Below are 24,224 nucleotides of genomic sequence, written 5' to 3' on the forward strand. Positions count from 1 at the left end.
ACACTGGATGATCTGCTTTTTTCTGTGAAGTGTTCTAAATGCAGGAGTCGTCTGCACCATGGAAAAATTTGTTTTCAGGTCTAATGGACTGTGCGAAAGGAGAAGTGGGGTGGGGCCTCAGTGACTGCTGTAATTTGATCCAGAGCTGATAGCAACCTCTTCCACACAATTTGGGTTGGTGCTTAGGCATAAAAGCTTGTGTATCTGGAATATTGAGACTTAGTTAGCTGAAAAGACTCTGGTGCACAGTTCAGTGTTTATTGAAAAAGGATAAATTGCTGGGTGAAAGAAGAGGAGGTAAATATCTGTGTCTCACTCTGCAAGCTCAGTCTGTCCAGAGCTCGACTTGCCAGAAGTTATTTTAGCAGGCTATCAGCAGGAGCATTCTTTCATAGAAAATCCGCCCGCAATGGCTCCTTTCTCCACGTTGACATATCACTAGACTTTGTTCCCCCTGCAGAAACAATTTACCTTTTGCCAGAAAAGTATAGAAGCTTGCTGTACAATAAAAGTATAGAAAGATTTGGCTACAGCTTTAGTTCTTGGACATCTGGTTCTAGATTACGGTGATTCAGTAGAGTTTGCGGTGAGCTCAATGAAGTTAACTCACCGATTAAGATAATAACCGGGTATCTCAACTCAAGGTATATATTAAGATAGGACAAACTGCACCTTCTAATACATTTTTAACTTCTTAATGGTGAGCCTTTCCATTGAATTAATGTGAAGCCATCTATGTCTTTCAGTCACACAGTGAATACCAGAATGAAGGGAGCCGGGCAAGTTTTGCTTGATTCTACATCAGGTTCACAGTTTTTTGCGTGCGAGCATACGCTTCACGTTTGTGAAGGAGAGAAGTGGGAAAAGAGAAAGTCATGACTTAGAAGCCCCTCTTCAGAACTGTGTCTGTTACCTTAATGTAAATCGAGGTACCAAGGTGCGACTTTAAACTAGAAACTGGATTGTCATATAAAGTTGGTTGTTTGAGAATCTCATGAGAAATACTTTATGACCTAATTAGATTGGAGAAGCTGTTAGGTTATAATTGGTAGGTAGTAAAAAGCAAAATAACCATTTAGCTTATGAAACACACACACACACACACACACACACACACACACATAACTAAACTGTTTGGGGAAAGGAGGAAAGAGGTGTACCCCAATATCAGTTAAGGTATTCAAATGATAAAAGGTATAATAAAAGCTCTCTCTACCACCACTCCAAGACTTCAATACTGTTTCACCATTTGGTGGTGAAAGGTGTTAGAACATTAAAACAGCTAATGAAGATTGAAATTTGTCCTTTCTTCTGTACAGACAATCCTCTTTACTTCTGAGAAGGGTCTAGTTCAAAAGAAAAATGGGTCCGAGCCAGAATCAAAGTCAGTATTGACTTACCAAGAAATTTGAATTCAGTCAAGAAATTCAGAAACTACTAAAACGGTTAGACTTTTAAGGGTTTCCTTGACAAATGGCATTTCAAGATACGTTTATTATATCAAACTGGAAAATGTTTATTTGGGCTTTCCCCCCTTCTTTGAAGTTACAAAGTCAAGGACATTGTCCCTATTATCTCTGGTTGCGTGTCTTTGGCCAGTGTTCCAACTGGCAGAGTTCAGTAACGGAAATCTGCCGATGTTAGAATTTTTTCCGTTAATGGACTTGTAGCCCCATCAACTTGGGATATGCAGTTAGTGCATTGCTTAAGAGGCTTTGTTCTGACTTCTGTCACAGGTTCCTAATGTGAGAAGGTAGGCCCAGATCATGGAGGTGCTTCAGTGCGATGGCTGTGACTTCAGAGCCCCGTCTTATGAAGATCTCAAGGCGCACATTCAGGATGTCCACACGGCATTTCTGCAGCCAACTGATGTTGCTGAAGACAATGCTAACGAGCCACGATCCGGGTCCATGAATGCCAGTAATCAGACAGAGGTGGAGTATTCCTCTATAAAGGACGAATTTGCGATCGCAGAGGATTTATCAGGTAAATCTTGAAGAATCTCGGCGTATCCGATCTATTTCATGGTGCTTGTCTACTTTTAGCCTGTAGCCATGGTTCTTGATATGTGTGGCTTTGTCAAAGTTTATTCCTCCTTGGGAGCCATTTTTGTGGTCTGGGCATCATGTTTTTCTTCTGGAGCATCCTAGGTTATTGCCCTTTCAGCTTCTTTATGTTTCTCAGTTCCCTTTCGATTTGGAGGACAAGAGAGTGTCTGGTAAAATTCTAGAATGAATATCGCAGCGTGTGGAACTTGTGTTTTTATAGCTATAGGGAACATTAATGGCCATGAGGTGAGTATTGCTCCTGAAGCCAAACGCTGTATCTTCACCTGCGAGAAGCAATATGTCTAGTTCATCACTGCTTCGTTAATACTCTTCAGGGCCTCATCTCGAGACGTTAGGCCTTCTGAATGTGATGTTTATTAATGAAGAATAACTGAAAAGAAAAACTGATTTGCATGATGGAATTTCTTAATTCTCTTTCGTTTGCTTTTCTGTTCTCATTTACCTTCTGCTTTCTCTCTAGGTCAAAATGCAACCGCATTGGGGACCGGAAGCTACTATGGCCACAGTCCAGGATATTACGGTCAGCATATTGCCCCTAATCCCAAACCAACAAACAAGTTTTTTCAATGCAAGTTCTGCGTCCGCTACTTCAGGTCAAAAAACCTCCTCATCGAACACACAAGGAAGGTCCACGGAGCTCAAGCTGAAGGGAGTTCGGCGGGACCCCCTGTTCCCGGATCCTTAAATTATAATATCATGATGCACGAGGGATTTGGAAAGGTCTTCTCTTGCCAGTTTTGCACATACAAGTCACCGAGGAGGGCAAGAATCATTAAGCATCAGAAAATGTATCACAAAAACAACTTGAAGGAGACCACGGCTCCCCTCCCTGCCCCTGCTCCAATGCCAGACCCCGTGGTCCCACCCGTGTCTCTGCAGGACCCCTGCAAAGAACTGCCGGCAGAGGTCGTGGAGCGCAGCATCTTGGAGTCTATGGTCAAGCCTTTGACCAAGTCTCGAGGCAACTTTTGCTGTGAGTGGTGCAGCTACCAGACCCCCCGCCGGGAACGCTGGTGCGACCACATGATGAAGAAGCATCGCAGTATGGTCAAGATCCTTTCCAGCCTCAGACAGCAGCAAGAAGGGACGAACCTCCCCGAAGTGCAGAACAAAAGCGCCCCCAGCCCCACTTCCAATTCCACCTATCTGTCCATGAATGCTGCCAGCCGGGAGATGCCCAGCGCTAACGTCTCCAACTTCCGCGGCTCCATCAGTAACTCCATCATGAGACCCAATTCCTCGTCCGCTTCCAAGTTTTCACCCGTGTCTTACCCGCAGATGAAGCCGAAGTCCCCTCACAACTCTGGCCTGGTTAACTTGGCGGAGAGATCGCGTTACGGGATGGCTGACATGACCAACTCCTCTGCCGACCTGGAAACTAACAGCATGCTGAATGACTCCAGTTCTGATGAGGAGTTGAACGAAATAGACAGCGAGAATGGCTTAAATGCCATGGATCACCAGACTTCCGGCATGTCTGCGGAGCAGCTGATGGGCTCAGATGGCAACAAATTGTTGGAGACCAAGGGGATTCCGTTCCGAAGGTTCATGAATAGGTTCCAGTGCCCCTTTTGTCCTTTCCTCACTATGCATCGACGCAGCATCTCCCGTCACATAGAAAACATCCACTTGTCCGGAAAGACTGCCGTCTATAAATGTGACGAGTGTCCGTTTACTTGCAAGAGCTCGTTAAAACTCGGCGCTCACAAACAGTGTCACACGGGTACAGCGTCAGATTGGGATGCCGTGAATTCCCAGAGTGAGAGCATTTCTTCCTCGCTGAATGAAGGTGTGGTGTCTTACGAGAGCTCGAGCATCAACGGGAGGAAGTCAGGAGTCCTGCTGGATCCCTTGCAGCAGCAACAGCCACCGCCGCCGCCGCCGCCGCCACCACCGCCTCCGTCCCAGCCGCAGCCACCGCAGCTACAGACGCCGCACCAGGTACCGGCGCAGCCGCAGCCCCAGCCCGCACCGACGCAGCAGCCGCAGCCTCCCGTGCCAGCCCCGCCCCTGCACCCTTACAAGTGCACCATGTGTAGTTACTCCACCACGACTCTGAAAGGGCTGCGAGTCCACCAGCAGCACAAACACTCGTTCTGCGACAACTTGCCAAAATTCGAGGGGCAGCCCTCAAGCCTGCCACTGGAAAGCGAGACAGACAGCCACCCCTCTTCCAGCAACACTGTGAAGAAAAGCCAGACCTCAATTCTTGGGTTGTCCTCCAAGAACAATTTTGTAGCTAAGGCCTCCCGGAAGCTCGCCAATGACTTTCCCCTCGATTTATCGCCCGTGAAGAAGAGAACTAGGATCGACGAGATAGCCAGCAACCTGCAGAGCAAAATTAACCAAACGAAGCAGCAGGAGGACGCGGTGATCAATGTGGAGGACGACGAGGAGGAAGAGGACGACAACGAAGTGGAGATAGAGGTGGAGTTGGACAGGGAGGAAGAGCCGACGGAGCCAGTCATGGAGGTGGCCACTTCCTTTTCGGCCCAGCAGATCTGGGCGAGAGATGCCGGGGAGCCCCAGAAGGAGCCCAACTTCAGAAGCGTCACCCACGATTACAACGCCACCAACGGCGCGGAGATTGAGCTCACCCTGTCTGAAGACGAAGAGGATTATTACGGCTCCTCAACAAACATGAAAGATCACCAGGTCGCCAACACCGCTCTGCTGAACACCCAGACTCCTATCTACGGAACCGAGCACAATAGCGAGAACACAGACTTTGGTGACTCCGGAAGGCTTTACTATTGCAAACACTGTGACTTTAACAACAAATCTGCCCGGAGCGTCAGCACCCACTACCAACGAATGCACCCGTACATTAAATTCAGCTTTAGGTACATCTTGGACCCCAACGATCACAGTGCAGTGTACAGGTGCCTGGAATGCTACATCGATTACACCAACTTTGAAGACCTGCAGCAGCACTACGGCGAACACCACCCAGAAGCCATGAATGTACTCAACTTCGACCATTCGGACCTGATCTACCGGTGTCGGTTTTGTTCCTACACGAGCCCGAATGTCCGAAGCCTGATGCCACATTACCAAAGAATGCATCCCACGGTGAAGATTAACAACGCGATGATATTTTCCAGCTACGTCGTGGAGCAGCAGGAAGGGCTGAGTACGGAATCCCAGACGCTGAGGGAGATTCTGAATTCGGCCCCCAAGAGCATGGCGACTTCCACTCCCGTGGCTCGCGGTGGCGGTCTGCCAGCTACATTTAATAAAAGCACTCCTTCAAAGACCTTTAGTCCAGAATGTGAAAATCAGAAGGACCCCTCAGTTAACACTGTTGTCGTTTACGATTGTGACGTTTGCTCGTTCGCAAGCCCCAACATGCATTCTGTCTTGGTTCATTATCAGAAGAAACACCCTGAAGAAAAGGCTTCCTACTTTAGGATCCAGAAAACCATGCGAATGGTGTCTGTGGACAGGGGCTCTGCCCTTTCTCAATTATCATTTGAGGTGGGTGCTCCAATGTCTCCCAAAATGTCCAACATGGGTTCCCCACCCCCCCCACAACCCCCGCCACCAGACCTCAGTACTGAGCTTTACTACTGCAAACACTGTTCCTACAGCAATCGGTCAGTTGTGGGAGTGCTTGTCCACTACCAGAAAAGACACCCAGAAATAAAGGTTACTGCCAAATATATCAGACAGGCTCCTCCCACAGCTGCAATGATGAGAGGGTCCGAGGGGCCCCAAGGCTCCCCCCGGCCACCCGCCCCCATGCAACAGCTGAACCGAAGCAGCTCTGAGAGAGACGGCCCTCCTGTGGAGAATGAGATGTTCTTTTGCCAGCACTGTGATTACGGGAACCGGACGGTCAAAGGTGTACTCATTCACTATCAGAAGAAGCACCGAGACTTCAAGGCCAACGCGGACGTGATCCGGCAACACACGGCCACCATCCGAAGCCTCTGTGACCGCAACCAGAAGAAGCCTGCCAGCTGTGTGCTTGTCGCCCCCTCTGCCGTGGAGCGGGACAAAACCAAACTGCGAGCGCTCAAGTGTAGGCAGTGCTCGTATACCTCCCCCTACTTCTATGCACTGAGGAAGCATATCAAGAAAGACCACCCTGCCCTGAAGGCCACAGTCACGTCCATCATGCGGTGGGCATTTCTAGACGGCTCGATAGAAGCTGGCTACCACTGCGAGTGGTGCATCTACTCCCACACAGAGCCCAGCGGTTTGCTCCTACATTACCAGAGGAGGCATCCGGAGCACTATGTTGACTATACTTACATGGCTACCAAACTCTGGGCTGGGCCCGACCCATCCCCTCCCTCTCTCACCATGCCCGCCGAAGCCAAAACGTACAGATGCCGAGACTGTGTTTTCGAGGCCATGTCCATCTGGGACATCACCAATCACTACCAAGCATTCCATCCCTGGGCCATGAACGGTGACGAGTCGGTGCTGCTGGATATCATCAAGGAGAAAGACGCCGTCGAGAATGTCATCCCTCCGTCCGAAGAGCTGGTGGGCCCCGTGAATTGTGACAACAGTATGCCCGCTCCGCTCCCCGAGCAGGATGCCGAATGCCCGGAGGACGCCCGGCTTTCCCCCGAGAAAAGCATCCAGCTGGCCTCCGCCAACCCCGCCATATCGTCCACCCCATACCAGTGCACCGTGTGCCAGTCCGAGTATAACAACCTGCACGGCCTCCTCACCCACTATGGGAAGAAGCACCCCGGCATGAAGGTGAAGGCTGCCGACTTCGCCCAGGACATCGACATCAACCCGGGCGCCGTCTACAAATGCAGGCATTGCCCGTACATCAACACCCGCATCCACGGCGTCCTGACCCATTACCAGAAGCGACACCCGGCCATCAAGGTGACCGCCGAGGACTTCGTGCACGACGTGGAGCAGTCCGCCGACATCGCCCAGAACGACGTGGAGGAGACGAGCAGGATCTTCAAGCAAGGCTACGGCGCCTACCGCTGCAAACTGTGTCCGTACACGCACGGCACCTTGGAGAAGCTCAAAATCCACTACGAGAAGTATCACAATCAGCCTGAATTTGATGTGTTTTCCCAGTCGCCCCCGAAGCTGCCAGTCTCCCTCGAGCCCGAGATGACCACTGAGGTGAGCCCCTCCCAGGTGTCCGTCACCGAGGAGGAGGTGGGAGAGGAGCCCGTGTCCACGTCTCACTTCTCTACCTCGCACCTGGTCTCCCACACGGTGTTCCGCTGTCAGCTGTGCAAGTACTTCTGCTCCACGAGGAAGGGCATCGCCAGGCACTACCGCATCAAGCACAACAACGTGCGAGCCCAGCCCGAGGGCAAGAACAACCTCTTCAAGTGCGCCCTGTGCGCCTACACCAACCCCATCCGCAAAGGGCTGGCGGCCCACTACCAGAAGCGCCACGACATCGACGCCTATTACACGCACTGCCTGGCGGCCTCCAGGACCATCAGCGACAAGCCCAACAAGGTGATCATCCCGTCCCCGCCCAAGGATGACTCCCCGCAGCTCAGCGAGGAGCTCCGGCGGGCCGTGGAGAAGAAGAAGTGCTCCCTGTGCTCCTTCCAGTCCTTCAGCAAGAAGGGCATCGTGTCCCATTACATGAAGCGCCACCCGGGGGTGTTCCCCAAGAAGCAGCACGCCAGCAAGCTGGGCGGCTACTTCACCGCCGTCTACGCCGACGAGCACGAGAAGCCGCTGCTGATGGAAGAGGAGGAGAGAGGCAGCTTCGAGAAAGCCGAGGTGGAGGGAGGCGAGGCCCAGGAGATCGAGTGGCTCCCGTTCCGCTGCGTCAAGTGCTTCAAGCTGTCTTTCAGCACGGCGGAGCTGCTGTGTATGCATTACACTGACCACCACAGTCGGGACCTGAAGAGGGACTTCGTCATTCTGGGCAGCGGCCCCCGCTTGCAGAGCCCCGCCTACCAGTGTAAGCACTGTGATAGCAAACTGCAAAGCACAGCGGAGCTGACCTCACACTTGAACATTCACAATGAGGAATTCCAGAAGCGTGCCAAACGTCAGGAGAGGAGGAAACAGCTTTTGAGCAAGCAGAAATATGCAGATGGTGCTTTTGCAGATTTCAAACAAGAGAGGGTAAGGATATGTTTTGATTTCCCTTCCCCCAGGAGGCCTCTCATCACTGGTGCCCACATGCACTTCTTCGTTGCCAGCCAGACTGCTACAGGCTTCCTAGTGACTTAGCTTGCCAGAGAGCTCAATAAGTCAATTAAACGTTTCGAGCCTGATTATCCCCCATTCTGTGCTCACCCTTCCCCACGGCCTGTTCCCCTCCCTGCTCCCCCCTCCCGAGGCTCCCCAGGGGAGGGTCGGGGTGGTTTCTCTGTATTTCCTTCTGCCAAGTAGCCTTATCTGAGGCCTAGTTACACGACAACGCTCGCTCTCTAAGGCAGCTGTGGGCCGTCTCTTGGTGTCACTAGCACCTCTCAGCCATGTTTTGGTCTGCAGTGTCGGCTACATGAACCTAACATCTCCAGGAGTAGATTTTTGTTTGTTTGTTTGTCTTGGTCAAGAAGTTCACTAATGGCGTAGCTGTGCAACGTTTCACCTGCGTAGTTGAAATTGGTCTCAAAGGCAGATAACCTGGTGGCAGTGACGATGAGGCTTCTCCACAGAAATCTTCTCTACTCACAAGCTGTAACATATTTGGGTTCCGGAGACTTTGCATAGTAGGCAGTGTGCCACGACTCTGACGAATTCGTTATGTAAAAATACTCACATATTTCTCCCTTGGTTTTTAACCTGCTAATCCGCTTTGAAATAAAATCTGCTAGTACGCTACGAGAATAAATGCCGGCATTTGAGGGAGGGCTCGGAGTACTGATGGCTACCACTGTATTTTACCAGCCTTTTGGTCACTTAGAAGAGGTGCCAAAGATCAAGGAGAGGAAGGTGGTGGGCTACAAGTGTAAATTCTGTGTGGAAGTGCACCCGACGCTCCGAGCCATCTGCAATCATCTCCGGAAACACGTCCAGTACGGCAGCGTCCCGGCCGTGTCCGCCGCCGTGAAGGTGAGAACTGGGGCGGGGGGGTCTGGATGAGCGCTCTTGTGTGTGAGCCATTCGAGTTACTTATTAACCCCGTTGCTCAAAGCAGCTCAGGAAAGGGCGGCCCAGAATGTGGGCATTCCTGAGCTGTGCTTGGATCGGTCTGGCTTGTTTTGATTCTTTTGCAGGTTGGACCTTCTTCATCTTACGTGTCTCGACCTGGTCGCGTTTCGATCTGGTTCCCTTCCACGCGGATAGTTTGGTGGAAACAGAAGATCTGGGCCTCTCGGTACAGGAGGCTTTGGGTCGCCCTTCTGTTCTGCATTTAGTGCCATTAGGTGTTTGCTCTTCCAAGTTGCCCGAGCTCTTGAAAGGAATCAAGTGGGTCCTGTTCCCATCATCTTCTGCTCCTCCCACTGCGTGACTTCTTAACTGTTCTCATCTGGCTGACGGTGCAGAGAGCCCAGGAGAATCCTTTACTTCTTACCCTGGGTCCTCTGAGGAGTGTAAGAAATGTGAAGTCTAAAACCAAAAGCCCCCCAGTCACAGCAGGCCCCGAGAACCCCTTGACCCGATTTGTCTCCTTCGTTCCCTTTCCCGGTTTGTCGCTGACCAGTGCCTCCCCTGCTCCCCCTGACCTTCACTAGGCCGCCCGTTTTGAACGTCGTACTCCTAAATAGCAGCCCCCGTTTCGGGAGCCATGCCGCCACCCCTGCCTTCCGGGACGTGGCGAAGCGCGTATTTTTGAGCAGAGAAGTTAGTGGGCTCAGGACTCTGCTCTTTCTCTCTAGATACGTGAAATCTGCCCTTCTTGATCTTGTGTCCTATTTTGCCCACGTAGCATGGACGTAGAAAGTCTCTGCTTTTCTTCACTGAAGACTGAAGCCCGCTGGCTGTCCGCAGAACGGTGGCGCCCAGGGGCGACGGCGGCCCGCTTCTTCCACGCCACCTCGGTGTGTTCCAGGCTTGTTTCCTGGACTCACTTGAGGGAGACAGAGCAGCTCTTCGTGTGTAATCAGTAACCCACGGAGTCACCTCCAAACATGAGTGACTTCGAACCAGGCTGCTCCTTAATTTTTTCGGTGGATCGGACAGCAGCCTTCAGTCAGTGGGTGAAGTCACCCCTCGCAGGGTGGGGGTGAGCACGGATGGCGAGGGGCAGGATCCTGCCCCTTTCCTTCACTTCTAAGGGGGGCCCACGGCTCCTAGATGCCCAGACTGCTCTGCTTTTTTCCCCCTCCTTTCTTCCTTCCTTTCTTTTCTCTGAGCCATCACCCTAACCCTGCCTTCTGTCGGTTCGAGTGGGATTGCAGTGTGTTCTATTTAAGATGGGAGATAAGTGAGTGAACTGTCTCCACAGTTGGGAGAACCCCTCTCTCATGCTTCCCAGGCAGTAGCAGCCGTGTCCTCAGATCACCAGCACTGCATGAAGAGTGGCAGTCGGGTTTGCCCTCCCTCTAGGGGGAGCTGGAGAGGTAGGGGAGGAAGCTTTACCAGGAAGTCCTGAGGAGTTTGGGAGAATGAAGGGAGAGGAGGAGAGCTGGAGACGATGATGCTGGATATTTATTTTGTTGGTGGGGCATGTGTGTGTGTGTGGTTCTCTTAGCAGGAGGCCGAAGACCCCTCCCACTTGTTCCTGGATGGATTGGAAGCAGCCAAAGATGCCACTGGCGCCCTGGTGGACCGGGTGGATGGTGAACACTGCTTGCTTGATGGAATGTTGGAGGATGAAACCCGGCCGGGGGGATACCATTGTAGTCAATGTGACAGAGTCCTGATGTCCATGCAGGGGCTGCGTTCTCATGAGAGGAGCCATCTGGCCCTGGCCATGTTTACCCGCGAGGACAAGTACAGCTGCCAGTATTGCTCCTTTGTTTCCGCTTTCAGGCACAAGTAAGTGCTATCGAGTGATCGCAAGCGGGTGACGGGGAGGAGATGCCGTAGCGGTCAGCTAGTGCTCGGCTAAGCTAGAGCAGGAGAGGCTTGGAGGAGTCAGAAAGCCCCGCTCAAGGTTTGTGCCTGCTGTGTCGTTGGTTACGTTCCCTTGAGCTTCAGTCACCTTGTCTGTCAAATGGGACTGAGAATAGGAGGTTACCTAACATTAACTATGCCTGGTAAATACAGGCGTTTTTTTAAATGAGTATTTTGGAGGCACTGCTATGATTTACAAGAGGGAAGACCAGGAAGCAGACAAATGTCCTGGTGTATCTGTCAGACATTCACCCAGAAACGAATCATCAGTTGAGGAAATAAAGTTCCATTTGGGAAACTGAGTGGCCTAAGGAGGTAAAATTAGGACTGTCGACCCACGTGACCAAAGGATCATTGCTTGATCTTGAAAAAGATCTTGAAAAGTAAAGAAGTTACTGATGCCAAAGGGATGCTTGAAGGACAGGGCCAGTGAGGAGAAGGAGCTGCCCGAGGCCCATCACAGCCTTGGAATTGTAGATTTGGGGTGTTGTGTAAGGCTTTCGGGGGTGATGGGAAAAGCGATGGTTCTGAGAAGAAGCCACCGTTTGTTGCCTTTGTCTTTGAACTGTGTAAGAGAGGTACACGTGCAACAATGTGTCCCACTGTCTTGGATGGCGGTGACCGATTGCGAGACTGACCTGCTGTTTATTTTTACGATAATTAAAATAAATGTTGGGCTGTTTGCTTCTCAAAAAGATAAAGTGCAGTTAGTTGTTGAAAGGGAGGAGGAGGCGATGCTTTTACAGAGGGAGGAGGGGTTACAGACTCTTTATTCTACGGAGCCTCATGGTTCATCTGTGTCATCAGAGCCACTGTGTACTTCTCACGAGTTCAAGAAGTATTTATTCAGCAGCATCTAGCCTGCTTTCTGACACCCCGTAGAATCTCAACAAATCGTAGCGCATACACGGATCCGCCCTGTGCTAAGCAATGTGCTGGGGGCGTTGGGAGTGTGGATATAAAGGGGAATACAAAAGATGAAGAGACCATGGTCAGTGCGCTAAGGGAATTTAGGGTCTAGTTGAGTTATAAATCAAGCCAGCAAGCTCACAAATGACTCAGCAAAATAAGGCACATATCTTTCAAAAATACAGCAATAAAATGCTATGAAGCTTCAAAGAAGGGAAGTGATCCACCCACTGTGGAAGAATCGGGAAGGTTTTACGGAGTAGGGAGCATTTGAGTCGAGTCTTAAAGTAGGAAGACAGGACTTGAAGAGTTCGGAAGGGATGTGCAACCTGGAGGAAGGGATGAGAGCATAAGGCTGTGGAGCAGAGTGTGAAGCTCGTGGGGGCCCAGCTGGCGGTCCAATGTCACTAATCTGTAAATTCTAGGTAAAAGAATAATGGAAGACAAAGTTTGAATACTTGAGTAGAGACCATATTTGGAGTCTTCGAATGTGGAAATAATACTTTGTCATTTATAGTACTGGCAAAAGGAAGTCTCTGAAAGGAGTAAGTCATAATTGCTAACATTTACTGAGCCTTCCTGTGTGTCAGGCAGCACGCTAAGTGCCTTCAGGTATTATCTCACTTTATTCTTAAATCAGCCCAGCGAGGTGTCGTCCCATGACCGTCTCCATTTTGTGGGTAAGAAAAGTGAGGAGGTTTATGTAACTTGCCAAGGCCACATGGTTTATAAGCATTAGCTGGGGTTTGATCCCAACCAGCCTGACTCCATAGCTCATGCTCTTGAGTTGAAAAAAAAGACGGGAGAGAGCAATTAGAAGGCAGTCATAGTAGCTGATCCAAGAAGTTCGGATGGGACTTTGGGAATGGTTGAAGGAAGTCGGATCTTCATGACTTGGACAAATTGCCTTCATGCAGGGAGTGAGGGATGAGAGACAAAGTAAAGTACAGAGGGCACCTAGGGGTTCAGTCTGGTTGACTGAGAACGGTCGTGTCCTCTATAGAAGCAAGGAAATGAGGAAGAGCGTTAGTTTCAGAGGAGAAAAACCGATGGCTTTGTTTAGGGCTAGTTGAGTTTAAGGAAGCTAAAGGACACCCAGAGGGAGAGGTCTGGAGGCAATTGAAAGTGCTGGAGCTCAGGAGAACATTATGTATTTAAATGGTAAGCAGCACCGATCCCATGTGAGTCATTTAGAAGGGAACCTAGTTCTCTGGGGCACTGGTACAAATTAGAACTTCTTCCCACACCTTGTTTGGTAGATTTATTATTTTTTTTAGCAATCATTATGAAATACTGGGAGTTCACTATAATTAAATAACTTCTTTATAAGTTGCTCTGGAAGACTGAAGTACAGTGAACATGGTTTTGTTTATCAGAAGGGATGACTGGGCCTTTGGATCACATGACTTTCTTCAAACACACCTGCACTTTGCCTCCATATTTACAAAGGCGTTGGAAACATGACAGTCCGTTGCAAGTAGCTCAAGTACTTTGACACTTCCCTTCCCCTCTTGAGTGTTCCCCACGGATGTAGGACTGAGGTTTAAAAAGAAAGTCCTTTTTAAATGCAAAATTTCTCTAACTCCTTTTTTTTTGGAAATAAGTTAAAGGACTATTTGATAGGTAGTCCTCACTGACTTGGCAGAAAACTTGAATTCTCCATATTTTACCTTTTGTCTTCGGATGCCCTCTTCCAATTCTACATGCTTCTAGAGAAGGGAAAATGAGGGTTTACTATGGCCTGTTCGCACTGCCAGGTCTCTCAATCCAAAAAGGCTCTTGATCTCTTCCTTCCCTTAGCCTCCCCTCCCTTTGGAACAGGTGCGGCCACTCTTGCCATTTTTGTTGTTGTTTTGGGTAAGCATTGCCCTTGGAAAGTAACAAAATGACTTTGAACACCTTAGAAATGGGATTGCTAGAAAAGGGCAGTGAGAAAATACATGTAATTGATAATCCTGTCATTTTTCTTTCTCTTCTATTTCTCTGCCCCATCAAGTTTGGATCGCCACATGCAAACTCACCACGGACACCATAAACCATTCCGATGCAAACTCTGCTCCTTCAAGTCCTCCTATAACAGCCGGCTGAAAACACATATACTCAAAGCTCATGCTGGTGAGTTAGGCTCCCTGATGCACAGGTTCTCTGAATTGGAAATCCAGTGGTCTTCCCTGAGTGAAATTCAGTCTCTTGTCCCACACATGAGAAGGTTTTCTTGACATGGTTGCGTGCTCATTTCTATTTTAATCTAATGAAGAAACACAAAGAAAACTTACAGAATCACCCAAAACCAAAATGCTACCAAGCCCATGTCACCCATGTCATAGTTGATTAATGCTACTAACAGGTTTTGGTTTTTAGAGGAATTTCTAAATCACCCAGCCCTTCTAATGGGAATGCATGAATTGTTACATCCACTAAAGATAATTCCCAACTAAAATAAAAGTATAATCTTGAGGAAGTTCAGAGGGACAAAGTACTCAAGACATGTGAGATTTCTCATGAGATGCCCTTTGATATGTTGCTGTACATCAGATAAGAAATGACTGTGGGTCATGAGTGTCCAGGAGCTTTGTTGGTCTCTGTAACTCTGTTGTTCCATCTCATTGCGCTTGCCTCATGGGCATCCCTTACCTGCCAGGCTCTGCACTAAGCATGCTATATTCATCATACTATTTAATCCTCATGACAGTCCTAAAGGGTAGGTGGTGTTGTCACCCTTCGTGTCATATGAGGATACAGAGACTCAAAATTAAGTGACCTATTCAAGGCCATGTAGATCATTCACTAATAATTTGACTCCAGAACAAAAACCTACATCCTTATCACTGACAAGATGCTGCTGTTCTCTCTTTTTTGCATGTGATGGAGGATGCCCACAGGTAGCAAAATCAGAGCTCAGCCAAGAGAGGAAAGAGGTGTCCTGCAGGAAAGGCAGTGGAGTGGGGTCTGGGGGCCTCTCTGTGGTGTCGTCAGTCACTCGCAGAAGCCCAGCTCCACAGCACCCCGTGGCCCTCTCAGGTTTGGACCACCTTTCCTGGTGTTGGGTCCTGTTGGTCTGGCTTAATGGAGTAAAGCCACTGAGGCCATCCAGCTGCCCTACGCCCCACTGGGCTGCGGATGGGACGGGGAGACTGGCTATATGGACTTCTGTTCATCTGTTAGTATTTTTATATTTTCAGGAAAATTCTTCTAAAGGCTATGGAGTAAGAAGCTTCAGGGTTCAAACCACTACTTCCTAATGTGTGTATATTGTAAATTATTCAGTTGGGACACCATCCTGGGGAGTTTTTCTCATAGGTCTCCTTGTCAAAAGCACTTTAAGCGGTGGGAGTTGGGTAAATGATTTGGCCTGTGGGAAGGACTTGAAAAGAGTGCCAGAGGCTGCCTGCTGACTCCAGGGCACTGAGCTGACCAAGCAGACTGGCCTTCTGTACTCACTGGTTGACGAGAAGGAAGCCTTCAGAAAGCGGGAAGTGGGGTGGGGACACAGTGTAATTTGTTTCTCTGCACACCTTGGAACCTTGGTGTCCATGGCATGGCTTTTAGCCACTGAGAGTGGCTTGACTTAGAGAAAGCCAAACACATTTTCCAGAACTCTTGACTCCTCTTGTCTATTCTGGATGGATTGTTTTATTTTAAAGGGTGGAAATCCTATAGTCTGATCGGATAATCTGGGTTTGAATTCTCTTTTATGATGTGCTACTTGCAACTACCCAACCAGGTTCATGTGGCAGGCTTGCATTAAAAATTTTTTAAATGGACTAAGGAAGGTAATAGTATTATAATACAGTCATTAATATATATGAACATCTACATGTATATGTTATTTTGTAATTAATATTATATATATTCATATTTATCATAGTAATAAACACCATTGTTCACAAGCCGCCATTATCCTGACTCCTGGATAACAGCTGGGGCGACAAGTGACTGATGTTCTTGTTTGGGTCATCTGACTGTGAACTTCTCCTCTGCCTTGGGCTATAGCTCGTTGCGTCACTCAAGGTTCTCTTCAAGGCTTTCTTGGCCGTACATGCTCTGGGAGTCATCAGCGGTAAAGCAGAGGCTTAAGGCAGAATTGGAGATGCTGTGCTCACTTCACGTGGGAAACCACTTAGTGATTTTCAAGGTGGCCGGGAAGCAACCGCCTGAGCTCAGTACAAGCAGGGGCAGGGGTTTCCCTTCTCATCTGTCCACAGGTCGTTTCCGCTGGCCTGCAAGACTTTCATTGCTAAAGGTCTTTTCTGCTCCTTTTTTTCCCTCCTCTTCCTTCTCTTTCCTCTCCTCCGGTTTTAAAACTTCACCTTAAAAATAAATGTGGAAAAACTCATGCTCATTAGAGAAATTTTGGAAATGAAAGAAATAGCCAGTCACCCATAATCTTATTATCTGAAGACCACTGTTGTTAACATTTGATAACATTTCCTTTCAACCATTTCCTCTATAATGATTTTTTAACAGTTGTGATTATAATTTAATCTACAATATATTGTGCCTTTTTATTTGTTTTTCTGAGTGTCAGGATTTTATTTTTTTGCTGCTTTTTATATTATAAATTCTTATATATTCCACCCTTTAAAATATTTATAAATTCTTCAAGAATTTATTTTAATGAATGATTATTCATCAAGAAGCTGTGTTGGTGTTTACTTAATTGCTTCCATACTCCTAGAAATCCCTATGTATTAAAGGGTGTTTTCTAGGGCCACCTGGGTGGCTCAGTCGGTGAAGTATCCGATTTCAGCTCAGGTCATGATCTCACGGTTTGTGAGTTCGGGCCCCGTGTCAGGCTCTGTGCCGACAGCTCAGAGCCTGGAGCCTGCTTCAGATTCTGTGTCTCCCTCCCTCTCTCTGCCTCTTCCCTTCTTGCACTCTGTCTCTCTCTGTCTCTCAAAAATAAACATTAAAGAAAATTAAAGAATATTTTCTTAATAGGAACTCTTGAGAAGTGCAGCTATCTAGCTGCAAACGTGAGCATTGTGAGCCTATTGTCATAAGAAAACAAAATTGCTTTCTGAGTCGATGTAACCAGTGTTTGTCCAACAACATAAGCATGCCCGTTTCACAGCCTGGCTTTTTAAAATGTGGTTAATTTAAAAGCTGACTTAGGGCAAAGGTAAATCATTGTCTTGTTGGATCGTAGTAATCTGTGCCGTATTTCAGTGCTATAAAAATAATTAAAAATGCCTACTTTTACTGAAATGTCCTGTTTATAGAAGAATATTGGAGATACACACACACACGTTTATACATATACAACTATCTTTCTCTCTTTTAAAGAAATGACTTCAGGCGCCTGGGTGGCTCAGTCAGTTATGCATCTAACCCTTAATTTTGGCTCAGGTAATGATCTCATGGTTCATGAGATCAAGCCCTGTGTTGGGTGCCGCACTGACAGTGTGGAGCCTGCTTGGGATTCTCTCCCTCTCCTTTCTCTCTGCCCTTCCCCCATGCATGCTCTCTCTCTCTCTCTCTCTCTCTCTCTCTCTCTCCCCTCTCCTCTCCTCAAAATAAATAAATAAAACTTAAAGAAAAAAATGAAATGACTTATTTTTACTCATTTCTGCACTATTGATCAGGTAGGAACATGGAGTTTTATGCTGAGGTTTATGAACTGGTACCAAAACAAACAAAAAAACCCCTAAAAAACTAGGGTGTGTGGAATTGAGGAGGTGTATAGTCAGCAAAGACGTAAAGAATGAAAATAGCACAAAAGAGCTTGTGCTTAGTTACCTTGTGCTTGGAAAGCCCCTGATAGGCTCTTGGAGTAAGAATTAAGCGTATCATATTCTGCAGATGATAAAAAGCGCCCTGGAATGAAAGCCAACATGGTCCTTTCAAGTGGAGAGAGGGAGAACGAGAGACTGGGACACCTTTCTGAAGGAGGGATCATGGGCATTTGGTTTCACTCCCTGTTGGGGAATCAGTTCATAGGCTCATCCCTGTAAGTAGAGCACGAAATGAAGAGGGACCAGGCCACTTGATCACAGAGCTCATTGAAGAGTTTCAATCCCAGAGGAGTGTTGTGTTTGTGGGAAGGGGCAGGTAGTTGGTCCGTGAGGGCTTCTTAGACCATGAAGTTGCAGAGATACTTCTCTCTTCTCTCGCGTGACTTAACTATGTCATTTTGTTTTCCACCCCACCTTATACCCTTCCCTCTTTTTCGTGTTCTGCCCCTTCCTGCCATCGTCTTCCAGGTGAACATGCCTACAAGTGTTCTTGGTGCTCGTTTTCCACCATGACAATCAGCCAGTTGAAGGAACACTCCCTCAAGGTCCACGGAAAAGCCCTGACCCTCCCCAGGCCACGGATTGTCAGTCTGCTCTCCTCACACGCTCACCACTCCTCCCAGAAAGCCACCCCTGCCGAAGAAGTAGAAGACTCTAATGGTAATATTGGGCTCCCAAGCCCCAGCTAACCACCTAAGGTTGAGGAGGGCTGGGATCAATTGCCAGTCATTCTTTCTAGAGGAAAATCGTATACAAAAACCTGACGGTTCAAGTGAAGGAAGAAATGTGGAAAGGTTGAAACCGTAGAGAAATTGGAGTGGGAAGGTGAAGTGCCCTCGGTGAGTGTCTGGTGCCATGGCAGAAATGTCAGTCTAGACTCATGCGAGCGTTGGCTGTGTGGATGGACTAGCGTTGGAGTCTTCTGTGTGGTTGCAAGCAAGAAAGTGGATAGGACGCCAGGCAGACTTATTTCGTTGTTTACTTAGTTACTTACTTATGTCCCGTCTTGTTTCAAAGAGCAAAAACAAAAACAAAACCCATGAAGTATGTCTGGGTGCCCCTCTCCGCTCTACAGGAAACAGAGGAGGAGAGGGAAGGGGGAGTGGATGGGGCAGGTATGTCTGATTCCGTCACAAGATAATTTGGGGGTAATGTGATTTCTTAGAGCCAGAGGATGTTGAGGAAGTAGCAGTTGGGAGGAGGGTCTAACTGCCCAGGCTTGGAGCTTCAGAAGAAATACAGGAAGCCATGGAGGAGTCTCCTCACTGGCCGCGTACCCAAAGCTGTAGGGTGTAGGTGGAGCAAAAGGCTGGTTTATTGTTTTGACCAGACCAAGAAAAACAGAGGCGTTTTGGTCGTTCGGCTTACCTCAGGTGACCGCGGAATCAGGTGCTTAGGACAGCAGGAAGCGTGCAGATTCTCAGGGATGTGGAAGACCCGAGAGCTGCTCCTTCCCTGCCTCTCGTGCTCGAATCCCCTTTGCAGCACCTCCAGTAACCAGACATCTACTACCAGCTCGAGTTCCTCCCAGTCTGGGAACGAACTGTTCCCAAGGTCTACTGTTTCATTCTTGGGAGGAGCTTAGTGGGACTGGAAGGAAAGTTCATGGGCTCTTTGCAACAAAGGCTTGGCTTCGAGTCTGACTTCTCTCAATGCCAGTTGTATTTTCCCGGGCAGTCTTCTGCATGCACATAGAATCGGATAACGATACTCCCTCCACTGATTATCTTGAGAGATTAAGGAGAAAAGGCACACGCATTAAACGCCCAGCACATCTGACACATGGTGGGTATTTAATAAATGGTCATTTCATTGCTGTGATTTTCATCCTTTCATTGCACTTTTGGCCTTTGGGGCCATTTCTAAGAAGTATGAATTTGGAGTTATCTAAAGGTTTAAAAAGATAGTCTCTTCAGGTAACCTGCAGATCTGACAGCCCAACATGTCAACGTGGTCTGATTATCAGATTATCAAAAGAGTCAACGAATAATCTTCCTTCTTGAGGTCTGCAGAAAGACAGTTGTGGAAGGAGAAGGGCAGGGGAATTCCGAGACTAGAGCTGCCTTTATCGAGTTAGGGAACTTGGTGGCCCGCCTTTTCAGTCATCAAATGCTGTGTTAAACACAAGTGCTCCTTACCGGTATTCCTGTCTTAAAGGACTTTGGTTTAACAAGGATAGGCTTTGTTATTATGACTGTGGCTTGTAATAAAGTGAATCTTCTCAATTGCTGTGCATTAGTTTAAAGTATAGGAGGAAGTCTGGTGCATATTGTGTTGTTTTCTTGGGAAACTTGGAGTCTCAGAACTGGGGGTGGGGGGCGGGGGATGAGGCAGGGAGCACATGTGAAATAGGACCTTGAGATTCTCTTCATCGGAAGAGATTGGTACGCTACAACAAAGGGCAAAATATCATTGGACGTAAATTGTAGGATATTTATTAACATGGTTTTTAATTAAGTGTGTTCATCTGAAATGGATGCTATACCTGCGGAGCCATTTGGGTGAAATTGATCCGTCCATACCCCATTTCCAGCAAGGGCTTTTCCTGGGACCTTTGTCTCAATAGCACACCTTTTTTCCCCCTTTGTCCTCCTCCCTTGAAAGGTGGGCCTCAGTCACAGGGCAAGGGAATCCCACAGATCCCTCAGTGTACCCGAGACCTTACTCTGCCAAGAAGCTGCACTGGGCACGGAAGAAGCATAAATGAACACAGAACGATTCTGGTCCTCCGACAGCTTAAGACCAAACATATAGAGGAGACTGTCAGCATGGTTTTGAACCAACATAACCCTAAGCCTGAGGTCTAACCTTTTTGGGGAGTGATTTCAGATTCTTGGAAGATGAGGTCAGGACCTTGGGGTGGGTGGTTGCAGAAACATGATGGTAGGATATTAACTTTCTGCTGAACACAGAGAGTCTGTCTTTATTCGAGCACAGGAAGATAATTTGCAATATATAAAAGTGTTTTCTTTTCCCTTCTGTAGAAAGAACACAGCGACCGTAAAAGCCCTTGGTGGCAGCTCTGTAGTGAGGCCCACACAGAAGTCATTGGACCTACACCATTTTTAATGTATATAAATAACCTTTATCAATGGGTCAGCGATGATTAGTTTAATTTGATTTAAAAAAAAAAAGCTTGATTAGAAGGCGGGTAAACAGAAAGAAGACATCAAATGGGCTATTCTCATGAGCGAGTAACTCCATGGAAAGAGTAATAGTTATTCGTTTAATAAATACTGTCTTGAACCGTTGCCGTGGGTCTTGCCTAGTTTTGGATGGCCAGGAATGACCAAAGAGGTTTGAGACTGGGGTGACTATTTGCTAGGGGGCTGAGTGGTGGATTCCTAGAAACGACTAAGTCTAGGGCATGAAAAAACAGCTGTGGGGCTAGACAGTAGCCTGTAAATCATGCCTTGAATGGTGTTTGAAACACGCATGTGAAATCCAATTGCACATTTTAATAGGGAGAAGCTGTGGGGCTGTTGGCTCTCAGTTCGGGTTTCCCACACTGCAGATGCCAGGACATTGTGAACACAGGCACCGAAAATGTGTTGCAGGCCTGGGGGGAGTAGAGATCCATAAAACCAGGGAAATCACCAGTGTGTCCTTGGCTTTCCGATTCCCTAGCGAGGGATGTGAATAAAACTAGTTGACATGCTCACTGTTATTTGCAGTGGTCAAATGCTTGCAGTCTTGAGAGCGAGCCAGTCTTCTCTGGCAAGAGGAAACAGGCTGAGAAAAGAAGGTTCTTCCAAAGCTGCTTTCCCTCCCAGCCCGGAGGGAGGGAGGGAGGGAGGGGATCCGAGAGAAGGTGGAGGGGAGGCTTCACCCAGCTGCCTGGCCACACACCGGTTCTGTACATAAACAGGGCTCTTGGGCTCTGGGCTGTCAGTCTTGACATGTTTCACCAGCACAAGAATCCTTTCTATATTCTCTGCGATCAGTTGTTGGAAGGAAAAGCAACGGTGGTTCTGTGTGTAGGATAATGGGAAATGACACATAATTGCTATTCTAAACAATGCATTATGGGGAAATCATAAGGTTGTCAACAAAAGGAAGTGCATTCTGTGTTTGTGTTTACTGGGTTCCTTCTGCCTTATAAAATATAGGACTGGTTTTATCACGCTTTTTCCAAGTCTCTGCATTCAGTACAGAAAAATACATAGATACGCACCTCTATAAAATCACAAAGAAACTAGCATAGCAGAGTTTAGTTAGGAGATTTGTTTGGGTCTCAGAAGCTGTGCAATACATGGGCAGTGGCCATGTCATTTAAAGTTGAGCTATATGCTTTGTAAGTCAGGCCAGTGGTGACATTTCCTTGTTCTCCTCCCTTGAATTTTCCCAAAAGAACAGATTATTTTGTTTCTTCTGTCTACCCAGATACGCTGTGTGGAACTGCCGACTTTAGGAATAGCCACTGTGATGTGTTTAAAACAAAAATTAAGACAATAAGACCAGGTACAAAATAAATAAGGTGAATGAGGATAATATAGTTCTTCAGTCAACCTAGGGAAAACACCATGAACTTTTGGTCATGCTACCTTTTTCTCTTTACAGTGTGGGTCTCGATACAGTCTGCCCAATGGGGAAGTCTATATGCTGTTAGGAATTAGCAGAAAAATGTTGTAAGGAGCTTTGTGATTTTTTTTTTCTGTTAGTAGAAGATTTTTCTGTTAGAACTTTTCAGTTGGCTTTTCTATTCTTTTTTTTTAATTATAAACATTTTTTAATGTTTTTTTAATGTTTATTTTTGAGAGAGAGAGAGAGAGAGAGAGAGAGAGCGCGACCACAGGCAGGGGAGGGGCAGAGAGAGACGGAGACACAGAATCCGAAGCAGGCTCCAGGCTCTGAGCTGTCAGCACAGAGCCCGACGTGGGGCTCGAACTCGTGAACCACGAAATCATGACCTGAGCCCAAGTTGGACGCTCAACCGACTGAGCCACCCAGGCGCCCCTACTCTGGTAACTCTTCTATTGATGATTTCCTCAGTGCTCTGTTGCACTCATGGGTATGCTGTTGGTTCTGTCCCCTGGTTTCTAATGGGGACAGTTAGGTATAAGTACATATTGAATACTTCTTTTGAATGACCAGCGGTTTCTTGGAGACATCACAATTTTCAATTCAGTTAATTTATATTGAGTCCCTTATGTCTAAGTAACCCCACAGAACCAAATTTAGGGGGGTACATTTATTTCATTCCCATTTAAGAGTAAAGTTCAAGAGGCAAATCTCGTAAAGATGAACCCTCAGGGACTGCTTTAACAGAGATTTTTCTGATATATTCTGTGAGAGGAAAAGATCTACCTTGATGAAGTGTTTTAAACAGGTCATTGTTCCCTGTATAACCACACCTTCTCTAGAGGTGGGAAACTGAAGGTTGAAACACAGTATAAGCCTTTCTAACTCTCAGAAGGACACAGCAAGTGTAGTAGAGCTGGAGAGGTGTGACGTTATTAGTGTGGTCACCTGGTAGCAGAGCCAAATGTACACAGTCGTTGACCCTGGAGGCGGCTGGCTTGTTCTCCATATCTTTGAAAAAAACCAAAAAACCAAAGCAAAACAAAATCGTGTTTAGTTGCAGTGAAATCCAAATCCAGAGAAGCTGTAGAATGAAACTGACCAACAGAACTCCTGGGTCAATAACCTCTTCTACCCCCAAATTTTACCCGCCAGAATTTTAACACAATGTATTGGTTAGAAGAGATGCTTTTTATGAGACTTAGACTACGTAATTTATAGATAAGCCAGGGATGGGCAAACTTTTTCTGGAAAAGGCCAGATAGAAAATATTTCCAGCTTTGTGAGCCATATAACCATAAACACTGTGTAAGTAAATGGACTTGGATGTGTCCCAATAAAACTTTATGTACAAAAACAGGGAAGGCCCAGATTTGGCTTCTGGGCAGTGTGTCGCTGACCTCTGCCCTAGGTAACTGGGGGAGGAGAGTGGGGATTACAGCAATACCCATGAAATTAATCCAGTCTTTAATAAATGTCATTATAACCTTTATATTTAACGTGGACTAGTCCTAGATGCCACCTAAAACATAACTTGACCTAAATATATTCTTTATTTCATATGTGAAATGTAGGGCATTAGATAGAATTTTTTTAAATATTAGCCCGTGAATTACATTTAAGCTTAAAAGAAAATCTTCTCTAAGAATTATGTTGAGTCTAGCGCCAAGCTATCAACTCATTTAACCTTGACTGCGGCAATACCTGACACTTAAAAATTAAGATCTGAGATGCCTGCTTTTCAAAGAGAAGCTTTTCAGATTTCTAAATAGGTCAGACATAAAATTCAACCTTTAAGAGGATCCAATTAGTTGCTAGGGCATCAGACCTTCCACACAGGTTCCAATTGCAATCAGATTTCTCTTGGGGTGAAAGAAAGAAGAGGTGGTTTCTTTAAAAATGACAATAATGAAATGGAGACTCTAGAGTGAATAATTCTGAAGCATAAAGATTTACACCATTTCTAGCACATGGGATACAAGGCATAATTTTAATGGCTTGACCGTAATTTTTAATAGGTTCTGCTGGTCAC

General features: G+C 47.2%; 1 protein-coding gene across 6 annotated transcripts in view; it reads left to right on the forward strand.

The window, feature by feature from the left end:
• ZNF462 (zinc finger protein 462) overlaps positions 1-24,224 on the forward strand; it is a 133,815-nt gene that overhangs the window by 53,132 nt on the left and 56,459 nt on the right. For 4 of the 6 annotated variants that reach the window (XR_003964055.1, XM_030292733.1, XM_032595552.1 and 1 more), the window contains exons 2-7: positions 1,737-1,986; positions 2,530-8,144; positions 8,916-9,080; positions 10,663-10,949; positions 13,933-14,051; positions 18,140-18,331. Coding sequence is in view for 5 of the 6 variants with exons in the window: in XM_030292733.1 (XP_030148593.1) it covers positions 1,767-1,986; positions 2,530-8,144; positions 8,916-9,080; positions 10,663-10,949; positions 13,933-14,051; positions 18,140-18,331 (6,598 nt within the window). In the remaining variant the exon portion in view is untranslated. The remainder of the gene's footprint in view (positions 1-1,736; positions 1,987-2,529; positions 8,145-8,915; positions 9,081-10,662; positions 10,950-13,932; positions 14,052-18,139; positions 18,332-24,224) is intronic. The other 2 variants (XM_030292739.1, XM_030292740.1) reach the window with 2 other exon arrangements.

The sequence above is a fragment of the Lynx canadensis genome, chromosome D4 (assembly GCF_007474595.2).
Source record: "Lynx canadensis isolate LIC74 chromosome D4, mLynCan4.pri.v2, whole genome shotgun sequence".
NCBI classification, from domain to species: Eukaryota; Metazoa; Chordata; class Mammalia; order Carnivora; family Felidae; genus Lynx; species Lynx canadensis.